The following is a 24,755-nucleotide window of genomic DNA, read 5'->3' on the forward strand; positions in this document are numbered from 1 at the left end:
AATGCAGAATTATTTCCATCTCATTCACCATCTCTATTAGTGACGCGGCTACACATCAGGCTTTATTCTTACAGCATAGATGTTATTTAGTATATATAAGAGATTCCTGTGTACTACACATCATACAGTCACAATCAGATGTGCATATCTGACTTTAAAAATACGGGGACTGCTTTATTGAAGCAGAACAAGTAACTAATTTTGGTTAGTTTATTTCATTTTTGTGGACTAAACACAGATATTACTGTATGTGTAAATTATTTATGATGACTATTACCTGAGAAATAGAACATTTTATCATATTTTCTATTTTAATAACAGTTTAAATTCATTAGGAGTCGGAGTCGGTGCATTTTTTCCCGACTCCGACTCCAGGCACCCAAAATTGCCCCGATTCCGACTCCACGACTCCGATTCCACAGCCCTGGTAGTGACACGAATCACCGGTCCAAGCACCAATTAACATGTCAGTAAAATCCCTTGCGTTGTTTGATAGTGTTACTAGGATTGTTACAACGTATGGAAACGATCTACTGTGAATGGTACTTTTCGTGACACACAACAGAACGGCACCAAACATAAGTACAAAAGGGCCCTGTTACAACAAGCAAGTCCAGTTAATTTGCAGCAATCACAATTTTAGGATCCATATATTACTAAACTGGACCATTTGCCAAAAAAGTAGTCACTGGTAATAGGCCCTAAAACTTCGTGTTACTAAAAAAAAAAAAAAAAAACAATTGCTCTGGTGCTGAAGTGGGTTAAAGCACACCAGAAGTTAGGCATAAGTGGATGCCATATCTAATACCCATTAAACAATACCAGTTGCCAGGCAATTCTACTGATCATGTATGGAGGTTGCTTTATTTGATTTCAAACAAAACCACAGTTGCCTGGCTGTCCGGCTGAACTTTTTTATCAGTAAGGTCTGCATCACACACCTGAAACAAGCACATGATCTAAATGCTTGGTTCAGGGTCTATGGCTTAAAGAGAACCCAAGGTGGGCAGATTGGGGGGGGGGGCAGAGGCATGTTCTCTACTGTGTCCCCACACCACCGCTCTCTGCCCCCCCCACTATAGCCCCCCCGACATTGGCGACATTATTTGTCGCCATCTCGGATGTAAACAGACAGATTCCCTGTTCAAAATGCCCACCAGGGGCGTTCCCGCAGGGATTCCAGAGCTGTCATTGGGCAGCTCTTTCCCTGGCCACGCCCCCTGCCGCTCCCCCTCCTCCCTGCACACTGGATGAGAGAATGAAGCTCTCATCCCAACTTTGTGATCTATAAGTCGCGAAAGTGAAATTGGCCCACAGGAGCGGCGGTTTTGTGGCTACCTGATCCACTCAGCCCCACGGATTCAAGTAGCCTACTTTAAAAAAAAATTGAGCCCACCTCAGGCTCTTTTTAAAGTATTAGAGGCAGAGGATCAGGATAACCAGGCAATCTGCATAGTTTAATAAGAAATAAATGTCAACCTCCATATGCCGCTCACTTCTCGTGTGCCCTGGGTGTATGAGCCGTCTTGCAGATTCAGTATTTGTTTCATACTATAGACCTGAATTATAAACTTCCAGGTCCAACTATTAATGCAACCCTTCCTCTCTAAGCTGCTCCTACTAGAGAACAGTCTCCATTTCCAGTCATGTGATCCGGGCAGCAGAAATTTGGGGACACAAGTCTAGTAACAACTGGCCATTTACTCCATCACAGCCGTAACTACAATAGTAAACACCCCAGACCCTCCTGGCTGGAAAGCTACATCATACAGCACTTCCATATCTTCCACAAAAGCAGACAGTAAATAGCAAAGTGAGGTTATTTCAGGGCACAATTTTGCTTAAAGTGGACCTGAACTCTTGCGCAGGAAAGAAGGAAAACAGAGAAAAATGCACCCTGTTTGTATTTAGAGAGCGGTGATGCTCACGAGTAGGAACGAGTGCTTATGCACTCAAATTCGTGATTTAAATGAGCTTTAATAAGCTCAGGTGTGCAGCAGGGAGTGAAGGGGTTATTTACCCATAAGTGCGCGTCCTCCTTGCGCTCCAACTAGCTTGCACGCGTCCTATGCTCTGCAATAGTGCGGAGAGGAGAGGGGATGCCGATGGGGCATGCAGGGGGAGAAAGATGCGGCGGGAGTGTGGACATGGCACACTGCAGGCGGGGGGCCGAGGACAGTGACAGGGGACAGCTTCTGGGCCCCCCTTCCTTTGCCTTAGCAGCTGGCAGTGGCCAGCGTTAAGTGGCCAATCACAGAGGTGTGGGAGGGGAAAACGAGATGGACAGAGACTTCAGCCAATCAAAGCTGAATTTGCATGCAACGCAACTTCTCTTTTGCGTCTGTGTACCAGATGAGAGCCAGGGGGCATGAGGAATAAATATCCCTTAGCCAAAAGGTGAGATTGATTTTAAAAAAACTTTTATATTGCCTGGTTAGCATCCATTTTACTTGTAGAAAAGCAGCTTATAGACAATTGATTTTAGATTTTATGCCTAAGTTACTCTTTAAAGATTTCCTAACATAACAAGGAGATTGGTGTAGGGTTAAGCAAGATGCTCTAAAGAATGCAATGGCAGTTGTAAGTATAGGGAGAAAACCAACAACACATACCATACTAGGTCAAATTATGCAACAACTCTGGTCATACTCATATGGAAATGATCTGTTAAATTTCACACTGTCTTGTAATAAAGCTCAGATCCAGATGAAAGCAGGAACAGCTGACCGTAGTATTACAAAAGCTAAATCAGCAACATTTTGAATTCCTACACAACAATGGCAAGCATTTGGCAACCTATCAAAACCAATAGCATAAATCAAGTAGAGAACAAGTTCATGAACGCTCTACCCCCATTGTAACACATACCAGTCGGTGCAGGATCTAGAGAGCCAGTCCTTAAGCACACACCAGAGAGAAAGGATCCGCAGACCAGACTTGGCTTAGTGAAAAAGCGTCCGTTCTTTATTAGAAAAATCCACATGACAAAAAGTAGTCGATCCTGTGATTTTATTGCACTACTTTTTGTCATGTGCATTTTTCTAATAAAGAACGGATGCTTTTTCACTAAGCCAAGTCTGGTCTGCGGATACTTTCTCTCTGGCATAAATCAAGTGTTTCCTGCAATTCTCCGGCAAGTCTAGTTTTCAAATCCCTATACTAAATTCAATACAATATCGTAAAGTCATCTTTAAAGGGGTCCTGTGGGGAGTAAAATAAAACAAAAAGTCACTTACCTGGGGCTTCTACCGGTCCCACGCCATCTCTGAAGCCTCCGCCATTCGTCGCCGCCGCTAACCAGCTAATTAGTCATCTAACTAGACAAACCGCTCTATGGCTGTACGGCCGCGCGATTCCTCGCTCGGGAGCTTAGTGCGCAGGCGTAGTACGAAGTTTTCCTGGACTGCACCTACGCAGTAAGCTCCCGATGACGCATGCGGGAGCGAGGACACGCACGGCCATCCGCAGAACTATTTGTCTAGTTAGACGAATAATTAGCTGGTCAGTCTCGGCGTGGGACTTAATAGCTGCAGGGAGGTGTTAGAAGTCCCAGGTAAGGGATTGTTTTATTTTACAACACACAGAACCCCATTAAAGTACTTATTTTATAATGTGTAAACCCTTTAATGCAAAGCTCTATCTCCCCCCTTCCCACCACTGCATGGATTGGTGCATGGCAGAAACTCTAGCACAAATCTTTAGAGCGTAGCCCTTTTCGTCTGAACTGCCATAGGATTTTTGTTTACCGGATCGCTATAGCTGAAGTTACTCTAGTTTCAGTAGAACCAAACGCCGCCCCCCCCCCCCCCCCTCCCCTTTGGTTTTGGAGCAATGCTTAATCAACGATCATTAGATTCCCCTCTGACTGGATAGTGTAATGGTATGGCAGACCATACTGGGCCAGCGCAGTACGCTCCTGGTGACATCAGCGGGAACGAGGCCACGGCAACGCAGGCACAGTGGTTTTCAGACTTTAAAGTATGAAATTCCAGAAGTGAACCGGAGGCGGGGCCGGAACATCGGTGAGTGGCTGCGCGGGCACAGGATGTCTGCGGGGGACCATTAGAAGCCCTGGGTAAGTTCAACTCATTTTCCCCCAACACCCCCTACAGTATCCCTTTAGAGGGATACTGTAGGGTAGGGCTGCACGGTTTTGCGGATTAAAACCGAAACCGTGATTCATATGCAGACGATCTTGAGATCATCAGCAGCTTCGGTTTTTTTGTGCTACTAGCTGCTCAGCTACCTCCCGCCGGCCGCCGCTAATCCCTGGCTTCTATGCCGCCCCACTCTGTCTGCACTGCATCTCCCAGAGACAGCGTATCTGCTGACCTCACGGCCCCTGCGACGGGGGAGGGGCGCTGTGCACAACTTATGCCGGGAGACTCAGGAGAGTGTGGCCGCTCAAGCAGAGCTGTTTCTGCTGCATCTGCTGCTTTCTCCCTCCCTGAAAAGGATGTGCGCGTGCATCAGGGCTGTGGAGTCGGTCCAAAAATCCACCGACTCCTCAGTTTAGGATTCCTCCGACTCCTCGACTCCGACTCCTCTAATTTGCATATTACAATTTTGTTGATTAAAAGTTTGTAACATGAAATTCGTCTCTTAAAGAGACTCTGAAGCGAGAATAAATCTCGCTTCAGAGCTCATAAATAGCAGGGGCACGTGTGCCCCTGCTAAAACGCCGCTATCCCGCGGCTAAACGGGGGTCCCTTCACCCCCAACCCACCCCCCGCAAAAGTGTGTCGTAGAAAGGTCGCAGAATTTCCCTTCCTGGAGGCAGGGCTAACGGCTGCAACCCTGCCTCTAGTCGCGTCTGTCAGCGGCGCATCGCCGCCTCTCCCCCGCCCCTCTCAGTGAAGGAAGACTGAGAGGGGCGGGGGAGAGGCGGAGATACGCGCTGACAGACGCGCGTGGGGCAGGGCTGCGGCGGTTAGCCCTGCCCCAACCAGGAAGCGCTCCTCGGGTGTATCGAGGGGGATTTGGGGGTGAAGGGACCCCCGTTAAGCCGCGCTATAGCGGCGTTTTAGCAGGGGCACACGTGCCCCTGCTATTTATGAGGTCTGAAGCGAGATTTATTCTCGCTTCAGACTCTCTTTAACTGCCAACGCATAGGAATTTTACACGACAGCTGAAGTGAGAAGGATATGTAGACTACTATATTTATTCCCTTTAGACTAAAACTAGTCCTTGGTAAGAGTACTTGTAAAAGGTACAAACCGGAACAAAGAACATCTATCAGGCCCTAGGCAATGTAAGTGTGGGTACATGTAAGAATGATGTGCAGGTACTCTGCAGGGGAATGAGGAGATTGTAAACAGACAACACCTCTGTGTTCAATGTGCACAGCATTCTCAGTGGATTCCCTGCAGCTCTGTGGGGAGTGCATATGTAGAGTATAGTACTACTGTGTAACAAAGTAAACCTGAGACAGATGAAATTAAAGTTTTATACATACCTGGGGCTTCCTCCAGCCGCCTTCAGGATAATCAGTCCCTCATTGTCCTCCTCCACCACCTGGATCTTCTGCTATGAGTCCAGGTACTTGAGCCAGTCGGGCGTAGTGCGCATGCACACACTCCGCCGCCAGGAGCATACTACACCTGTGCAGCACTATTGCGCAGGTGCAGAATGTTCCTGGCTGTGGGAGTGGCATGCGGCCGGACAGCGCTGACTGGCTGAATTACCAGGACTCATAGCAGAAGATCCGGGTGGTGGAGGACAGCAAGGGACTGATTAGCCTGAAGGGGGCTGGAGGAAGCCCCAGGTATGTATAAAACTTTACTTTTCATCCGTCTCAGTTACCCTTTAATTTGTAGTCACCAAACCTAACAACATATCAAATTATTTGATTTCATCAGCAAAGAGAGTGCATACATTTGCATAAATCAGCATCAATGCAGAATAATTTCCATCTCGTTGACCATCTCTATTAGTGACACAGCTACACATCAGGCTTTATTCTTACAGCATAGATGTTATTTAGTATATATAAGAGATTCCTGTGTACACATCATATATACAGTCACAATCAGATATGTATATCTGACCTTAAAAATACGGGAACTGCTTTATTGAAGCAGCACAAGTAACTAATTTTGATTGGTTTATTTCATTTTTGTGGACTAAGCACAGCTATTACTGTATATATACTGTATATATACATTATTTTTAATGACTATTATCTGAGAAAGAGAACATTTTATCATATTTTCTATGTTAATTACAGTTACAAATTCATTAGGAGTCGGTGCATTTTTTCCCGACTCCAGCCACCCAAAATTGCCCGACTCCACGACTCCGACTCCACAGCCCTGGCGTGCATCGTGTCTGCGCGTGCATCGTGTCTGCGTGTGTCAGAGCGTGTGTTAGGGCTGCACGGTTTTGCGGTTTAAAACCGAAACCGCTGCCCGGCTCAAGCACTCCGCAATACGCCGCACATTGTTAACTGCCCCCAGCCCAGCGTCCTCACAGAAGGCCCCACCTGCATATATGTGCAATTTAGTGCTAAAGCTTGCTTTGAAAAAAAAAAAATCGTGAAAAAAAATCACAATTTCTGAGTGAAAAATCGCAATTTCAATTTTTCCCTAAAATCGTGCAGCCCTACAGTAGGGGGGGGGGGGGGGTCGGGGGATAAGGAGTTGAACTTTCCCAGGGCTTCTAATGGTCCCCCGCAGACATCCTGTGCTCACGCAGCCACTCACCGATGCTCCGGCCCCGCCTCCGGTTCACTTCTGGAATTTCAGACTTTAAAGTCTGAAAACCACTGCGCCTGCGTTGCCGTGTCTTCGCTTCCCCTGATGTCACCAGGAGTGCATGGTGCAGGTACAGACCATACTGGCATTGCGCAGTACACTCCTGGTGCCATCAGCGGGAGTGAGGACACGGCAACGCAGGCACAGTGGTTTTCAGACTTTTAAGTCGGAAATTCCAGTAGTGAACCAGAGGCGGGGCCGGAGCATTGTGGAGTGGCTGCGTGGGCACTGGATGTCTGTGGGGGACCATTAGAAGCCCCGGGTAAGTTCAACTCATTTTCCCCTGACCTCCCCCCTACAGTGTCCCTTTAAGCACAATGTTATCCTGCTGTAAGATGAACTCCATAACCCCCTAAAGTCCAAAACTATAAAAAAAAAAAAACAATTTTTCTACTCATTATTTCAGCTTTGTGAAATCCTGCACTATCAAGATCAGGTAGCTTTGTTATGTAAAGCGATCCCAACTCTCACCAGCCTGCAGCAGTCTGTAGTGCACTGTGGGCTTCTAGCAATAAAATACTAATAGGGAGCCATTTGTTCCCAATTAAAGGAAGCCACTTAAAGAGAATCTGTATTGTTAAAATCGCACAAAAGTAAACATACCAGTGCGTTAGGGGACATCTCCTATTACCCTCTGTCACAATTTCGCCGCTCCTCGCCGCATTAAAAGTGGTTAAAAACAGTTTTAAAAAATTTGTTTATAAACAAACAAAATGGCCACCAAAACAGGAAGTAGATTGATGTACAGTATGTCCACACATAGAAAATACATCCATACACAAGCAGGCTGTATACAGCCATCCTTTTGAATCTCAAGAGATCATTTGTGTGTTTCTTTCCCCCTGCAGCTATCTTCCACTGAAGTGTCAGGCTATTTCTTCCTGCAGAGTGCAGACAGCTGTGCCTGTATGTAATTCCTCATTATGTGAAAGCCCAGCCAGCTCAGAGGAGGATTTATCCAGCTTGTAAAAGATAATAGAACAGAGAGAAGCTGCACTAATCTAAATATCACACAGGCAGTGTGCAGAGAGGGGCCTGGATGGGGGAGTTCATAGCAGAACCACAACACTGAAGAATTTGGCAGCCTTCCAGACACAGGCCTGACAAGTCTGACAAGAGAGAGATAAGTTGATTTATTACAGAGATGGTGATAGTAGAACGTGCTGCAGTAAGCCAGAACACATTAGAATAGCTTTTGGAACTTGTAGGATGATAAAAAACAGGATGCAATTTTTGTTACGGAGTCTCTTTAAAGGAATAATTCTTTAACTAGATGGTGTCGTTTCTGAAGAAACCACATAATGTTGGCTTTGTGTCGGATTTGCTGTATGTGGCCTTTGCCAAATTTTAACCCCAGTCACCCAGTGACCCACTGTGCCAAGTTTGGGAACTCTGGCTTTAATAGTGAGAATTACAGCGGTTTACATTTTCTCATTGAAGTCAATATGGGAAGTCTGATTAGTTTGTGGCTCCGCCCACTTATGGGTCCCCCAAATGTGAAAATTTTTCAGCTTCACCCCATGACTAAGTGACCCAAGTTTGAGGACTAACTTTAAAGCTGTTCAAGTGGCAAAAGTTTCAAATTTTCCAATGAAAGTCTATGGGAAAAATGGGGTCTTCAGGTGCCACCCCAGGGGAACGGAGGGTGGGATCGCTTAAAGTACAAGAAACCTGCACGGCTTTGGGCCGAACAAGTGTGCAAAGTTTCACAACTGTACTCCTAAAACTCTGGGAGCAGTATCGTACAGAAAATTGCATTGGCTGTTAGTAGCTCCGTCCACTTTGGGATACCCCCCAAAAAATATGTTTTATTCGGGGCAACATCAACAATATGTGGTCCAAGTTTGGGGATGGTAGCTTCAAAACTGCACGAGCGGCAATGATTTGAAATTTTTCCTCCCGGGGATCTCAACGTCAGCTGGCATCATTCTTCCTCTCCTCCGGGGCTCTGCTTCCTGCTGGTGATATTGCCGGCTATTGTCATGACGACAGCCAGCAATTTCACTTTAGTGTTGCAGCGCCACCCGGAGGACGGAGGCCTAACTGCAGCGCTGGAGCCAGGGAGGCGAGTGTTTACTGGAACTGCTGCAGATCTCCCTGGCAGCATGATTATTTCCAGGTTTTAGGGTCCGAAAGGGTGCAAAAAAAATTGCACCGCTTTTAGACCCTAAAATCCGGAAAGAATCAGAGCGCCAAGGGGGTTAATGCACAAGCAACGTACTTTGCAAGAAGACAAATAAGTGTAGAAAGTTTGGTGCTTGTACCCATAAAACTGTAGGTGGTGTAGCGTATACAAAATGGTCCTCAACCACCAGATAGATCCCTCTCTGATCGAATCTAATCAGAGTGTGATCTATTCGATGCCCATACACTGCACACAGATTGATTTCAGCATGAAACGGATTCAAAACCTGTGGAGCCACCGCCTGCCTTGCAACCCCCAGGACTCCCCCGGCCAGCAGCAACAATCGCACCTGTCCGCCGGCGCGGGTCCCCGGGATCTGTGCTGTCACTTTTTCAGGCATCCTCTTTCATGCCCTCTTGACTTCCTGTCCTGTCCCAAACCAAAGTTCAAACAGTAGAGGGCGCTCTATTGTTTGAACTTCGGCTTGTCACAGGACAGGACGTGAAAAGGACATGGAAAAGGCAGCCAGCAGGAAGAAGTGACAGCATGGGCCCCGAAGTCCTGCGCCTGCAGTACAGGTGATATTATTGCTGCTGCAATGCTGTGTCGGTCATCGCTGAATTGAATGCCGCTAGCGACGCACTCCCTACCCACCAGTGATCAAGCGAAATTTTCTGTCTGGACCAATCGACTGAATCGACCAATGTCAGATGAAAATCAGTCGATCAGTCAACATTTGTGTTAATGATTTCACAACAGATTCAACCACAGTGATCAAACCTGCTGTATATCGACAGGAAATTGAGCTAGTGTATGGCTACATTTGTTATTATTATTTTTTTATTTATATAGCGCCAACATATTCTGCAGCGCTTTACAAAGCACAATAAGACGACAAGGGGAACATAGATACAACTAACAAATGTACAGCAGAGTTCCAAGCAGCACAAATATTGTTACAAGAACAGTAAACATTAGGAGGATGACCCTGCCCTTGTGAGCTTACAATCTAATGGGTTGTGGGGGACACACTAGGTAAGGGGGTGGAGGATGGATGAGGCAGTGATTCTTTGCCTCTGATTACATTGTGACAGAGAAGTAAATAAGGGCTATAGAATGTTAAAGGCTTGTCTGAAAAGGTGTGTTTTAAGATGTCCAGGTTTGGAGCATGACGCAAAGTTGATGCAAAGTCTGCTGAACAGCAATCTGACAGTATCAGAATCAAAAACTTATATTGAGAAACCAGCAATGATTGTCTATAAGTTAGCTCACATGCATCAACAGCTATCCGTTCTGTTTTCATCCACTGCCAGTGGACCGCATCGCCATTCATCTGATAAATTATATGCATTTGCTCAGGAATTGCAGTAAACCCTGCAATGGTCCTCAGTCGTTCAGTAAATTTGTGCAGTATGGCTATGCCCCAGCTGGGGGATAAGATTGACTACAATAAGGATTAGATTGTGAGCTCCTTTGAGGGACAGTTAGTGAAATCACTTTGTACTCAAAGTGGTGTGGAAGATGTCAGCATGATAAACAATATTATCTAAAGGGACCCTTGAGAAGACCTTTGGTAAAGAAAACCATTATAGAACAAGACATCCAAAGAACTATCACTTGGAGGAGAAATGCCAACATCCTTCAAAAATCTATACAAAGTGTAGATAAGGGTCATCCAGCAGAGGAAGATTAGGCTTAATATTGGGGACAGCATTTGAGCACCTACATGTCATGGGTTGTGCATGATAAATACTTTCACTAATCCAGGCACTTCAGTTTTACCTACCTCAATAAACCCCCATCTAGAATGCAATCACTTTTCAATTTTCAAGCGAATCAAAACTATAAAAAGCCAATGATGCCTGCTGGGCCATGTTACTCTACTACATTAAACCAATAGCAAGCCAGAAGAAACAAGCATTGTAAAACCATGTTCATATTCCATAAACTGTGGACTACAAAAAAAAAAAAAAAAAAACCACTTCTGAAGAACTGCTAATACGAGCACATTAAAAGTTCTGCAACCCACCGGCACAGGTCTTCATGGAAGATTGCAATGGGAGCTTAAAAAAATGTATGCTTGACAAGGAAGTGTCTTCTGAAAGCAAAATGAAAGTGACAACCTACCAGTCCTAAAGATGCAGGCCCAAAAATACAGTCTTTTGTGTTTGTAAACAACCCCCCCCCCCCAATCCTCATTTGGTGATGTCGCTCCCAGGTCATTCAACTTGCATACTCTTGTAGCTGGTTGCAATTCTCTACAAGGTAGGGATATTTAATTCAGTGGATGGGCCACATAGACGGCCCCCCCTCGGGCGGTGGGCTGTCTGCGGTTCTCTGCCCCTCCCCCCGGGGTGCAAAGAATGTTGTGTGGGCCAAGTTCTGTAGGGAATAGCAGTGAGTTAGTTTAGACCCTGCACATTCTAGCAAGCTTATGCAATATGCATTTGTTGTGCCATTTTATGTCAAGCAAGTATATAGGTATATACCTGGTCTGAGCACATACCTTTTTTTGTATACAGTTCTAAGCATTTTTAGTTTTACCATACTCTGTGCACTGACTAGTGTAAACTGAAATTACTGAATATACTCGCTTATAAGCCGACCAGTGTACAAGCCGAGGTACCCACTTTTCCCTCAGTCAGTATTTTTGTACCAACTCCACAGCCCTGGGAATAATCCACTATCAGACCAAGTTTGACTGGGGATCGGCAAGGGTTAAATTTGTATGCAAGCTGGAATTTTTAGCATCTCATTAACTATCTTCATTCTTATGTACCAAGCTGACAAACCAATACTGCACACTGGGCAATGCTGTTCTTCAAAGGATCAGAGAATTAGGATCCCAGAGGGAGTTAGCTGGATTAATTCTCCTAGCTCCCAGGTGATTTCTTAACCATTATAGAGCCAATTTATTTAGAGGCTTGCAATTGCTTGAGGCCAATTTATTTTAGCACTTTTTTTATTTCTTACTTGTTACATTCGCTTGCTTCTAATTAGCACTGCTGTAACGTGTATTTATGGCCATTTGTCGCTAGGGGGAAGTGTGAGACAATAACAGAGGGCTTCTGCTTTCAAATTCTATATTTTCTGCTAGCAGTGCAGTGTCATAGCATTCCAAGAATTTACAGCACAAGTTCTGCTGACTAAGGTCAAAAGCAGTTAACATCTCAAACGAGAACTTTATTGAAGCTAATAATGGGTTAAAAACATGCAGAGGGCTGCTAGAACTAATGCCGTACACGGCTTGTTTTATGCGCTGGTTCAAGCCGGCGGCTCGATGCCGGCGCATCCCCGCCGGTGCTTCCTTATCACCGCTCGATTCCCTGCCATTGTCCGCCGGCGGGAATCGAGCGGGCGCGGGTCGAGCGGCATGATCGGGCCAGCTGAATATTATCAGCTGGCCGATACATGGTACAGAAACGTACCGTCTATCCCCAGCATTAGACCAAAATAAACTACAGAATTAAAACAGACGGCACCACCTGGAACAATTGCATCCCTAAAAGTTGCAATTTGATCCATCCTTCATCACTTCACCTAAACAAATTTTTAGTTTACATATTTCACCCACCTTGCAAAACCACCAAGATTGTTCCACAATAAATCACTATTAGGCCTGGTCCTCAATGGCAGAGTTTGCGTTGTGTTTTTAAAATCGCTGCATGCAACATTTCTGCAATGATCCTCACTCGTTTGAATAAGAAATGCAAAAGTAATTGCGGCAAGATCGCTGCCAAATTACAATATTCAGTGTGTAGCAGCCCAATTCCCCCCCCCCCCCTATCTTCAGCATGTAGAGTTACCTCTGCAGTCCTCCTCATGTTAATCCTGGTGTTCAGTTGCCAGTCTCTTTGTTATCTCCCCTTTCCCTAGCTATGTCGTGGCTTGTCGATGGGGGAGGCGGCATCAGCTGCAATGGGGGTGCCTAGTGCACACCCATTGCAGTTCAAGATGCGCCCCCTCCACGCTTGTGTAAAGCGTGGTCCTATCTCGCCAATCTCTGCATATGAATCAGCGTCCCTGCACAGAGCATGTCTGCGAGCAAGGGAGCCGCTGAACAGCTGCATAGAGCTTGTGCACGGCTCCAGACTGGTGTGCCCGTCACCCGTACACGCCACTAGTTCCAGGTTCGCGGCCATTTTGATTGTTTTGTAAACAGTTTTTATAGCTTTTTTTGGGAGCCAAAATAGCGACGGGAAGCGACAACAATAGTGCAGATGGGACCAGGAGGGCAAGGTCATTCAAATAATATGATCATTTCAAGTTGCTTTCAAACTTACAGATTCTCTTTAAGCTATGAATTAAGCCTACTCCGTGTTACTCAACTGTACCTTCTGGCCAGATATTCTCTTTGTCATGGGATACTGGGAACAAGATTACTGGTAGTAAGCCTGGTGACCAATGGTAGCAGCAAAGCAAGGAAGGAAAGGGTGGGTACAATTTATAACCCAAACCTGACCCTTCCCTCCAGAAGAAATGGAATACAAATTAATTTAATCCATTAAGTGTCACAGTTCTTCAAGCCACCATACATTGACCTGCCATTGAAAATTACTGTATATATTCGACTATAAGTCTAGACATTTAGGTCTGACTTACTAAGTAAAAGTTTAGGAGTCAACTTATACCAGAGTCACAAGCAACACTGGCCCACTGAGTAATTTGTGTACTATTAGTGACATTCCCCTTTGCAGCAATTTATCCAGTGGTGACACTTTCTTGATAAAGGAAACGCCAAGAAAGCACAGGTCTAATAGTCCTGGCCACAACAATTAAGAAGGGGAAAAGAGGGGGGAGAAATACTGGGCTGCAGGAAAGGGAGAAAATAATTGCTGCACTTGAGGGCCTGGAGGAGTTATTGGTTGCACTTAAGGGACAGGAGGGGGTTAATGGCTGCAGTACTGTATGCAGTGCAGTAATTAACTCCTCCTGGTCCCTAAGTGCAGCTGTTAATTCTTCCTGGTCCCCAAGTGCAGCCATTAACTTTGTTGGGTAGACTTTTACTCGAGTCAATACAAAATTCCAGCTTAAGAGGGTCAATTATTAGAGTTGACTTATACACGGTGTCGACTTATATTCAAGGCTATACCGTATGTATACAAGTCTTGCACTTCTTTCATAAATTACTAATAGTGGGGCTGAGTCTTTCAGTAGAAGGTATGTGGGTTATGTCAGACAAGCGGTTGAGTAGAGGCAAAAGAATACAGAGAGCCAGTTTTGACTGGGATAGATTTCTGTGATTTAAAGGTAATCTGAAGTGAGAGACATATAGAGGTTGCCATGTTTATTTCCTGTTAAACAATACCCTGACGATCCTTTGCCTCTAATAGTTTTACACACAGAGAGAGAGAGAGAGAAAATATATAGATAGATAGATCGATAGATAGATAGGATAGATAGTGTGTATGTGCAATAAACTTTTCATTCTTTGTTCACGTAACAAGATGTGCATAGACCAATATGTTTTGCGTGTTTTGGAAAAGATTTGCCACATGCTTGTTTCAAATATGTGATTCAAATACTATTGATGTCAGAATGATCAGCAGGGCTGTAAGGCAACTGATAATGTTTAAAACGAAATAAATATGTCAGCCTCCATATACCTCACATCAGGCAGTCATGCAAAAACCTGCCAAAGCTAATAGGCATATTAGGGAATGCCAGTCTATTTCAATAAATAAGTATATTTAGGGATGGAGCTCCTAGCAAGAGGAAGCTAGTTTTGATTCAAGGTCATAACTAATATGCACGATGATCTCATCATGCCACATATGTGCAGTCCCCAAGCATACGTAGAACAGTGTTGTGTTCACTTTTTCTCACTGTAAGGGTTAAGAATTCATATAAATTAAGTACACGTTCTTCAGTTGGACTTGAATGTGACTAACTTAATTCTCACAGATAACTAATTATAAGTCATAAAAATAAAAACTCTTGCTTGGCAAGCACTTCAGAGTGCAGGAAATAGATAAAGTGTTTATTAGTTCAAGAAAAAAAGCTGTAAAGCATTAAAAGACTGTCATACAGCTGAGACAAAAAGATTGAACTTATGTTTCTTAGCTTTCTTTTAAAACCCAAAATAAATCTGTGAGATTCTAGGAAAGTCCTATTTAGGAGTTGGACTATAGATACAACTGTTTATATCAGTAGTTTATTTTCAGTTCACCTTAGCTTTAAAGTAAACCTGAGATGATCATAGCAAAAGGATATATACATACCTGGGGATTCCTCCACACTCCGGTAGTACATTAGCGCCTCTCCATTCTGCCGCTGTTAACTCCACGATTCAGATAGGTTGCGGGCCACTGCACATGCTCAGGCCCAGCCACGATCACCCCCAATCATGCTCCAATTGCCAGGAGTGTTCTGGGCAAAGCGCAGTTACAGTCTTAAAGTGAACCTTAACTGAACGGGGGGTAACAAGTTTCTATTACCTGGGGCTTTTACCAGCCCCCTGCAGCAGTCCTGTGCCCTCGGAGCGGCTCTGGAATACTCCGGTCCCCTTCTGTCACTTAGTTTCATTTTTGACGACTCACCAGTCGGCCGGCCGCCATGCATATTATTGGACGCATTCCCTACTGCAATTAGCGCTGTTGCGGACCTCAACGCGTACAAAGATACGCATTGCCACATATCTACGCGTGCAGAATGCAGCAACACGTATTTTTGTACGTGTTGCGGTCCGCAACAGCGCTAATTGCATTAGGGAATGCGTCCAATAATACGCATGGCGGCCGGCCGTCTGGTGAGTCGTCAAAAACTAAACTAAGTGACAGCGGGGCACCGGAGGATTCCAGAGCGGCTCCGAGGGCACAGGACTGCCGCAGGGGGCTGGTAATAGCCCCGGGTAAGTTAAACTCTTTACCTCCCATTCAGTTCAGGTTCCCTTTAATGAAATGCGCATATTGCTCTTGGCCACAGGAGCACCAGCAGGACATCAAGGGAGCAGACTACACGGAAATGGAAAGCCCCCGTTAAGAATAAATCATTTTGCTATGATTGTCTCAGGTACACTTTAAGGAGCCTGGGGGCTACAAGAATAACCATGTCATATAAAGTAGAAAACCTGCAAGTAGAGGGGGCCAATGACATACTAATAACCAGGAATAATCAATAAGATGCAAATAACTTCTCCTTGATTCTACAATTCATGTAAATTGTATGCAGCTTGAAACTGAACTAATCAGAGTAACTTCCTGTCAGTTTTTATTGGCCAAGTTCAAGCTGCATAACATTTACATTAAATTTGAATGCAAGGAGAAATGATTTGCATCTCATTGATCATGCTACTAAAAACCCCAGCTATCATGCAGAAAGAATGCAGCTTGGGATTATTTTAACCTCCCTGGTGTTCTAAATCCCCGCGGCCATGGGTGGTTTATTTGAACCTAATTTTTTTTTTAATCATGTAGCTAGCCTAGCGCTAGCTACATGATACCCCCCTCCCACCCCTAAGATCGCCACCAGCGATCATGCCCATCAGGAAATCCCGTTGTGAACGGGATTTACTTCAGGGCTTCCCCGTCGCCATGGCTCCCTGTGACGTCATTGAAGTCCCGATCCACCCCTCAGTGCTGCCTGGCACTGATTGGCCAGGCTGCGCACAGGGTCTCGGGGGGGGGGGGGGGTATTACGCGGCGGATCGGCGGTGATCGGAGAAACACACAGCTAGCAAAGTGCTACCTGCGTGTTTCAAAAAAAGGATATTCAAATCGGAGCGGAGCCCTCCGGCTTTACTGGACGAGCTCGGCTCGTCCAGAACGCTAAGGAGGGGTTAATCAAACTAAGCAGGAGGTGCATTTAACTGGTCAGTTTTACACTGCATACAAGCCAATATAATAAACGTAAGGCGTCGAGGTGATAAGACACTGGACTGTGCACAGACATAGCACTGGGATCACTAGTACTGTTTTTCCTTGTTTGTGGGGTCTGAGGAACAGACCCGATCCCTGGCTGCTTGCTTATTAACATCTGGCGCTGGTATCCACCATTAACCAAGTTACACCAGTGTGGTATACTTGTTAGCAGGATAACATCAGAAACATCTGCTTAGCAACCTGTCAGATTGTCACAGCCAGTAAGGGCTGGATCATAACACAAGCATTTTTCTAAGAACCAGCAATTCAAAAAGTGCTTCTCGGGAGTAATGCTATGTGTGATTTTTCTTCAAAAAATCTCTTAACCCAAGTGAAAACAAACACCACATTACATTAGCAAAGAGCCTTCAAACCACTGACGCTTAGAAAAGCGCTTGTAATGTGAACCATCCCTCACTGTTGGGTGACACTGAATTAACAAGCAAAACATCCTGTGTCGGTTGTGCATGAAAAGGTTCATAGATTTCTTCAAATCGGTTTTACCCACCAAGGAACAAGTTTTGGAGATTTTGTGAGAATCTGTCTAGCACTATACATTGCCAATGCCCGTGATGCATGTGGGGTCATGCTATTTTACATTAAAGGGACCCTTAACTGAGAGGGATATGGATGTTTCCTTTTAACCACCTTAGCGGTATGGACGAGCTCAGCTCGTCCATTACCGCCAGAGGGTGCCGCTCAGGCCCTGCTCGGCCGATTTTTATGAAATAAAGAGCAGCACACGCAGCCGGCACTTTGCCAGCCGCATGTGCTGCCTGATCGCCGCCGCTCTGCTGGGATCCGCCGCGAGCAGCGGCGAAAGAGGGTCCCCCCAGCCGCCTGAGCCCTGCGCAGCCGGAACAAATAGTTCCGGGCAGCGCTAAGGGCTGGATCGGAGGCGGCTGACGTCAGGACGGCGGCTGATGTCCATGACGTCACTCCGCTCGTCGCCATGGCGACGAAGTAAGCAAAACACGGAAGGCCGCTCATTGCGGCCTTCCGTGTTACTTTTGGCCGCCGGAGGCGATCAGAAGAACGTCTCCGGAGCGCCCTCTAGTGGGCTTTCATGCAGCCAACTTTCAGTTTGCTGCATGAAATAGTTTTTTTTTTTTATTTAAAAAAAACCCTCCCGCAGCCGCCCTGGCGATCTTAATAGAACGCCAGGGTGGTTAAACAATACCAGTTGCTTGGCAATCCTGCTGATCTCTTTGGCTGCAGTAGTGGCAGAATCACACACCTGAACAAGCATGCAGCTAATCCAGTCTGACTTCAGAGCACCTGATCTGCATGCTTGTTGAGGGGCTGTGGCTAAAAGTATTACAGACACAGGATCAGCAGGAGAGTCAAGCAACTGGTATTATTTTAAAAGGAAAAATCCATATCCTTCTCAGTTTAGGTTCCCTTTAAACAGCTACTGGTGGTCCAGAAGCATCTAGCAAAACATAACAGGGTTTAGTTAGATGGGAAACTGTCTGGGGACTTTAACTACTTTGTCCTCCTTGACGTAGTTCTACGTCAAGGAGGACATGTGCGCTCCCGCAGCCGATCGGGCGCGTGCACGCGTGCTCCCGGTCCGCGGCTCGATAGCCCAGGAATCAATGAATCGGGCCATGGTGCCCGATCACTTATTCCTCTCCCCCGCAGAAAAAGCGACAGCTTCTTTCGGAAGCTTCGCTTTTTCTGGCTCCTATGTCCCTCTAAGCATACATTGTACGCTTATAGTGACGTCATGTAAACAAACGCAAGGTTGCCATCTTGTGGCCAAAAAGTAAAACTACATCTAAATGTAAAAAAAGAAATAAAAATAAACATATATTTACCCCAAATACTATTTACATCCCACCCTCCCAAAAATACCCACATAAAATGTTTAATAAAATAACACAAATATTTACCTAAGGGTCTAAACTTTTTAAATATCTATGTAAAGATGAAATATTTCTATTTTTTTTTAAGCTTGTAAATAGTGATGGATGCAAAACAGAAAATGCTCTTATTTCCAAATAAAATATTGTCGCCATACATTGCGATAGGGACATAATTTAAATGGTGAAATAACCGGGACAAATGGGCAAATACAATATGTGGGTTTTAATTATGGAGGCATGTATTTTAAAGCTAGAATGGCCGAAAACTGAGAAATAATGAATTTCTTCAGTTTTTTTTCTTATACTTACTGTTAAAATGCATTTACAGTAAGGTAGCTCTTAGCAAAATGTACCACCCAAAGAAAGTCTAATTGGTGGCGGAAAAAACAAGATATAGATTATTTCATTGTGATAAGTAGTGAAAGTTATAGGTTAATGAATGGGAGGTGAACATTGCTCGGATGCATAAAGTGAAAACGACCGAGGGCTTAAGTGGTTAAGGGGCGTTTCCACTAGCACGGAAATCGGGCTGAATCCGCAGTTTCCCCGCAGGCAAATCACGTGAGGAAACTGCCATAGAGGATAATGGTGCCGCCAGCTGAATCGCTTGCTATAGTGATTCGGCCGACATTGCTGTCAGTTTTGGTGCGAGTGGCAGCGTGCATGGCGCTGCTTCCGGGATTCGGCTGCACACTCGCAGAAGTGGAAGCGCTGCCGCACGTCTTGTAGGACGCGCAGTGCCTAATGGAAACCCGGCCTAAAGAACCAAGAAGAACTGTAAGATTTGAAACAGAGTAAAATGCACTGTAAACCACTTTTTCCCTTTATAGAGGTCACTATTTTATTTTTTTATTGTTATAGGATGTCACTCGCAGTAAAAGTTTCAGTGTACCAACAAACCCTAACTGACAGGTTTCAGATTAGTCAATCTCCCCATGGGAGATTCTCAAGAGTTTCTGTTATACTAAACAAAAGCATTCCACACTCCCATCAGCCCAATAAGAGCAAGCCTAGTTTATGACCAGATCATAATGTTACCTCAACAGCATAAATGTTCCTCCCACCCTTTAAACCGTATGTGTACTGCTGAAGTGTTCTCAAAACTGCTTCCTTGATTGTGTTTACTATAAGCAAGAAACCATCAAAACTGGTCCAGGGGCATGGTATGACCCCATAAGATACAAGGGCTTCTTATCCCTTGCTTGGGAAACATATGCTGTTATTAAAATATGACTTCAATTGTTATGAATGTAGGATACTTTTTTATAATTCAATAAAAAAAAAAAAAAAACATTGAAAACAAAAGCATTCCCTGGATATGACTTATGCAAAGATGCTAGCCTGCCAGACAGCCGTTTTTGTGCGCACAGTATTCTGGATTTTGCCACTGCTGCCGCGGAACTGCATTTGAAAATAAAGGATACACTGACAATCCCCATGAGGATATTCACCAGTACAAACATCTCAGTCAGATTGATAAAACCCGCAGGGACAAGAAAGAAGGTCATACACAGTATATTCTGCTCTGGGAGAAAACTACATCTTAAATGTATGTGTACACATTTGAATTGTTGCATTTTACCTTGGTAGTGGACTTTTAAAAGATCCCTTAAGTTTCCTCAAATTTTCAAAACGTTCTTCTCTGCCCAGCTCAATTTTCTTGTAAAGGCTGTCCGAAAGTACTTCCAGTGCGCCCGTGGCTGGGAGCGCTCTGCGCATATGCACTACATAGTTTGAATGTGCAGAGGACACCCAACCACAGCCGCGCATTGCCGGGCAAGCTCCCGCGCACTGCTCACTGACCCAGAAGTAGCTTTGGGCGGCCTTTATAAGATAACAGAAGTAGACAGAGAAGAACGGGGAGCAGTGGGCATCAGGATCGCTTGCTGCACATGCCTGCTCCCACTGTTATGAAAAGTGACGAAGGCTAAGGTATCCTTTAACTATAAGAATAAACACTCAACTTAAAAGAAACCACCATTGTAAAAATAAGTTAAAAAGTTGGATATTTACCTAAATAGAGGAGCTTCTGGATAATCCAGAGCCTTCCCACATCTTCCTCGACCCCACCACTGCTGGCCAAGACCCTTTATTAGTTTGCGGCCACAGTCCCCTTCATGAACGAACATGCCCGAACCACGGCTGTGCCTGCACAATAGCTCAAGCCGCTCATTCTGAAGAACAAGCAGCTTCAGTTTACTGCGCATAACACTCACCCCTTTTACACAGGAGAGATTGCAGCAACAAATTATCAGTCAAGCTTGGATACTTTCAGCAAGTCCACAAGCAGCAATAGTGAGGTAGAGACAGGAATCCTCTGGACTAAATTCAAAGGCTGCCCCTTACCTAGGTAAGTATATATTTCCTCCCACTTTCACTCATTTCAGGCCAAAGGCTCTGGTCCCTTTGAAGGAAAACTGCAGTGAGAAAAATATGGAGGCTGCCATATTTATTTCATTTTGAACAATACTAGTTGCCTGGCAACCCTGCTGATCTATTGACTGCAGTAGCGCCTGAATCACACCAGAAACAAACATGCAGCTTATCAGGTCAGATATGACAATGATGTCAGAAAGACTTGATCTGCATGTTTGTTCAGAGTCTATTACTACAGTATTAGAGGCAAAGCATCAGCAGGTTAGCCAGGCAACTATTATTGCTTAAAAGGAAATAAATATGGCAGCATCCATATCCCTCTAGCTTCAGCTATCCTTTAAACTTTAAAGAAGACATCAGGGAAATTAGGCTAATCCAGATTTACTTACCTGGGCCTTCCTCCAGCCCCTGCAAGCTTATGTGTCCCTCGCCGCAGCTCCACTCTCAGCGGATCACCCAGGGTCCCCTCCGTAGCAGCCGCCGACCTTGCTACTGCGCATGTACGAGCATGCAGCCACGCCGCTCACATTCATGCTCCCGTCACCAGGAGCATTCTGCGCGGGCACAAAAGTGATGCACCTGCGTAGAACTCTCCTGGCGAAAGGAGCGTGAACACGAGTGGCGTGTCCGCGCTCTCACATGAGCAGTAGCTGCCGAGTCCTCAGCTACTATGGAGGGAAGAGCGGAGCTGTGGCAAGGGACACAAACCTGAAGGGGATGGAGGATGCCCCAGGTACGTAAATCTGAATTAGTTTAATTTCCCTGATGTTTCCTTTAAGCTGCAGCTCCAGCAAGACATGCTTACAGTATATGGAAGGAAACAAACACTTGTTCACAAAGACACAGACTGGGCACTGTCTCACTGCTAGTGTATTGCTTCTTTAGGAGTACAGCCATTTACATCCATCACAGCACAAACATAAGGTGGCAAGTGGGAAGAGTTGGGTGCAGGACACAGAACAGGCAGTTCTGTTACCCCCTACACCCACCTCTTCCCACCTGCCAACTTGTTTATGCTGTGATGCATGTCAATGGCTGTACTTTTGAAGAAGCAGTAAACCAGACAGTGAGACACAGTCTGTGACTTTGTACCATGTTATAACTGTATTGTACTCTGTACAATAGATGGTGGCACTACAAAAATGGCCATAAAAGAGAACCCGAGGTGGGAATTACTTTTACTATTGGGGCACAGAGGCTGGTTGTGCGCACTAAGACCAGCCTCTGTTGCCCCATCGTGTGCCTCCATGTCCCCCCTGCTCGCCGCTATACCCCCCGCATTGCTGGCTGTGTCGCCAGCTCAATGTTTACCTTGCGCTGTCAGTCAGCGCCGCTCCCCCGCCTCCTCCGCATCGGCGCCACCCGCCGCGTCACTTCCCTCCTATCAGCGGGAGGGAAGGGACACGGGCGGGTGCGCCGATGCAGAGGAGGCAGGGGAGCAGCGCTGACTGACAGCGCAAGGTAAACATTGAGCTGGCGACACGCTGCGTGTCGCCAGCAATGCGGGGGGTATAGCGGCGAGCAGGGGGGACATGGAGACACACGATGGGGCAACAGAGGCTGGTCTTAGTGCGCACAACCAGCCTCTGTGCCCCAATAGTAAAAGTAATTCCCACCTCGGGTTCTCTTTAAGTAATAAACAATCCCTTATGCCAATGCATACATGATTAGAAATGGTACCCAAGGTCTGACTTGCTCTACAAAGTGTTTAGACTAACCTGGGCTGAACTAGATATTGGCACAGTAGTTGTAATCAGATTGAGGCTAACAATCGATAATTTATCATGTACTTAATCAGGCACTAGTCTAGTTGAGGAGGCCTGTCGTTTCCTGCTAAGGGTCAATTTGTTGCGTCCACTAATTTGTAAGAAATAGGGGACCAAGTGTACAACACTGATGCTAAGATTGCAAACAAGGACTCTCGGCCACTGCCTCCTCCACAACTTTAGGAACCCAGTATGGTTGGTTGCGTGGATGTTTCTGCAGTGTCCCCTAATACTTACAAATCGGAGCAGTGCTTTTCAGCGCTGCTAGATTTGGGCGCAGCCAGCGCCGCCATAGACTGTAATGGGAATCAGTCTATAGCGGCGCTCAGTGAGGAAGGTCGGCTCCGTCAGAAGACGGAGCCGAAGTTGCTTAAAAAACACAATAATTCGGCCTCCAGCAATCGCTGGAAGCCGAATTATTTCATTCCCCCACTATCCATGTCGGCCTGGAGGGGGAATAGTAATTAAAACGCCCCGGACTTGTGCAGAAGCAGGACCAGCCATTTAACAGCTGGATCCTGCGCCCAAGTCTACCAGCGCCGTATTCAAATGTACGCTTACAAATTACTGATCGCTACCATATTGCCACAAGAAGGAAGCAGTAATTGGTCCCCTTAACTAAGCTGGTGATCTTAATCATGTTTCTAATTCAGATCCCCTCATACCAAGCTCCAATTTAGCCCACAGTAATTCTAGTTGAGGGAAGAAAAAACTAACATTGCAACAGTTGGCATTTGTGTTCATCTCTGTTTATAACGTGGAAGTTCACATATCTCCAGATCCTCAGTTTTACCCACCACGGACAGTTTTAGCTTTCAAGCAGACTTGTCACACACCAGCCTGTCAGAGCCTATAGGGCTTGCTGGGCCTTGTGGTTCTGCAGTCAGATCCGTTATATTTCTATTCCACTGGAACTATTATTTTACACTGGTCTAGTCCAGCCATGCTGGAATAAGCCTAGCACTCTTCCACCCTCCACCCCAAAAGCCCCCCCTAGCAGCACCAGGAAGCCGGGCTCAGAGGGCTGCAGCAGCCCCGAGATCTCCGCACTGAGGCCTACTGTGCAGGCCGAAGCCTGAGCTGGAGTGGCGGCGGCGCTTGAAGTACCTGGTAGGGTTGGGAGTCCCTTCGGTCGTGACAGCTGCGGGAGAGAAGAGAGAGAGAGGCCGGTTAGGGGGGCGCACAGACACACGGGGCAGGAAATGGGGGTGGGGGGGAGAGAGGGGTTCGCAGTGAAGATGGCGGCTCCGCCTGAGGAGAGGAGGGGGAGGAGAGGGAGAGAAGGGGAAGGAATGTTCGGTTACCCATCACTGAGTCTCGGTTGTTTCCTTGCATACATTACCATCAATGCCGTGTGTGAGTGGGGTGTGGAGGCGAGAGTGCGGCTGACAGGTGACGCCCGGTGGGGCGGGCGCGGTGCGGGCTGCACGGGGGAGAGAAGCCCGCTCCGTCACTGGCGGCACAATGGCGGCGCACTCTGCTCGCTTGCAGGGGGGCTTGGGTTAATGGGGCGAGCGCCCGCGGTCCATTTCCCCCCCCTCACACAGACACAGACGGCACGACGCAGCGGCGGCGCGGACACTCGGGAACGCGCACTACACAGTCCCCGTCCTGGCCGCCGGAGCGCGCATGCGCTGCCCCGCCTTACTCAACGCACTAGCGCGCAGGCGCGAAACCGCCCCCTTCAGCAAAACGTCAACACGTAAGAGATGAAAATGCTTGTCTATGACGTGTGTATCTTTTTTTTCTGTCAGACGTGAAACTTTATTGCAAAGAAAACAAACATAAGTAGCTGAGGGTATCCAAAGTATGTTATCCTGTTGGGTATAGATAGTATAAGAGCAAGAAGTACCACCAGCATAGCTCACAGCTGTCCCTCTTTTGGTGGGATAGCGCCTCTTTGGGAACCATGTCCCTATTTCTTCCTCATTTTGTCCCTCTTTCAGGACTGATGTACAGATCTGAGTAGTAGCAGTAGCAGAGTATATATGTATTTTTGTACTGTAAAA

General features: G+C 46.1%; 1 protein-coding gene across 3 annotated transcripts in view; it reads right to left on the reverse strand.

Annotated features, from left to right (window-relative positions):
• The window catches only part of WAC (WW domain containing adaptor with coiled-coil), a 118,389-nt gene extending 93,999 nt beyond the window's left edge, over nucleotides 1–24,390 (reverse strand). For all 3 annotated transcript variants that reach the window (XM_068235720.1, XM_068235719.1, XM_068235718.1), the window contains exons 1-2: nucleotides 24,051–24,390; nucleotides 23,854–23,887 (exon numbers count right to left, since the gene is read on the reverse strand). In XM_068235720.1, coding sequence (XP_068091821.1) covers nucleotides 23,854–23,887; nucleotides 24,051–24,091 — 75 coding nt within the window. In that variant the 5' untranslated portion in view covers nucleotides 24,092–24,390. The remainder of the gene's footprint in view (nucleotides 1–23,853; nucleotides 23,888–24,050) is intronic.
• Between the last annotated feature and the right edge of the window lie 365 nt (nucleotides 24,391–24,755).

The sequence above is a fragment of the Hyperolius riggenbachi genome, chromosome 5 (genome assembly GCF_040937935.1).
Source record: "Hyperolius riggenbachi isolate aHypRig1 chromosome 5, aHypRig1.pri, whole genome shotgun sequence".
In the NCBI taxonomy this organism is placed as follows: domain Eukaryota; kingdom Metazoa; phylum Chordata; class Amphibia; order Anura; family Hyperoliidae; genus Hyperolius; species Hyperolius riggenbachi.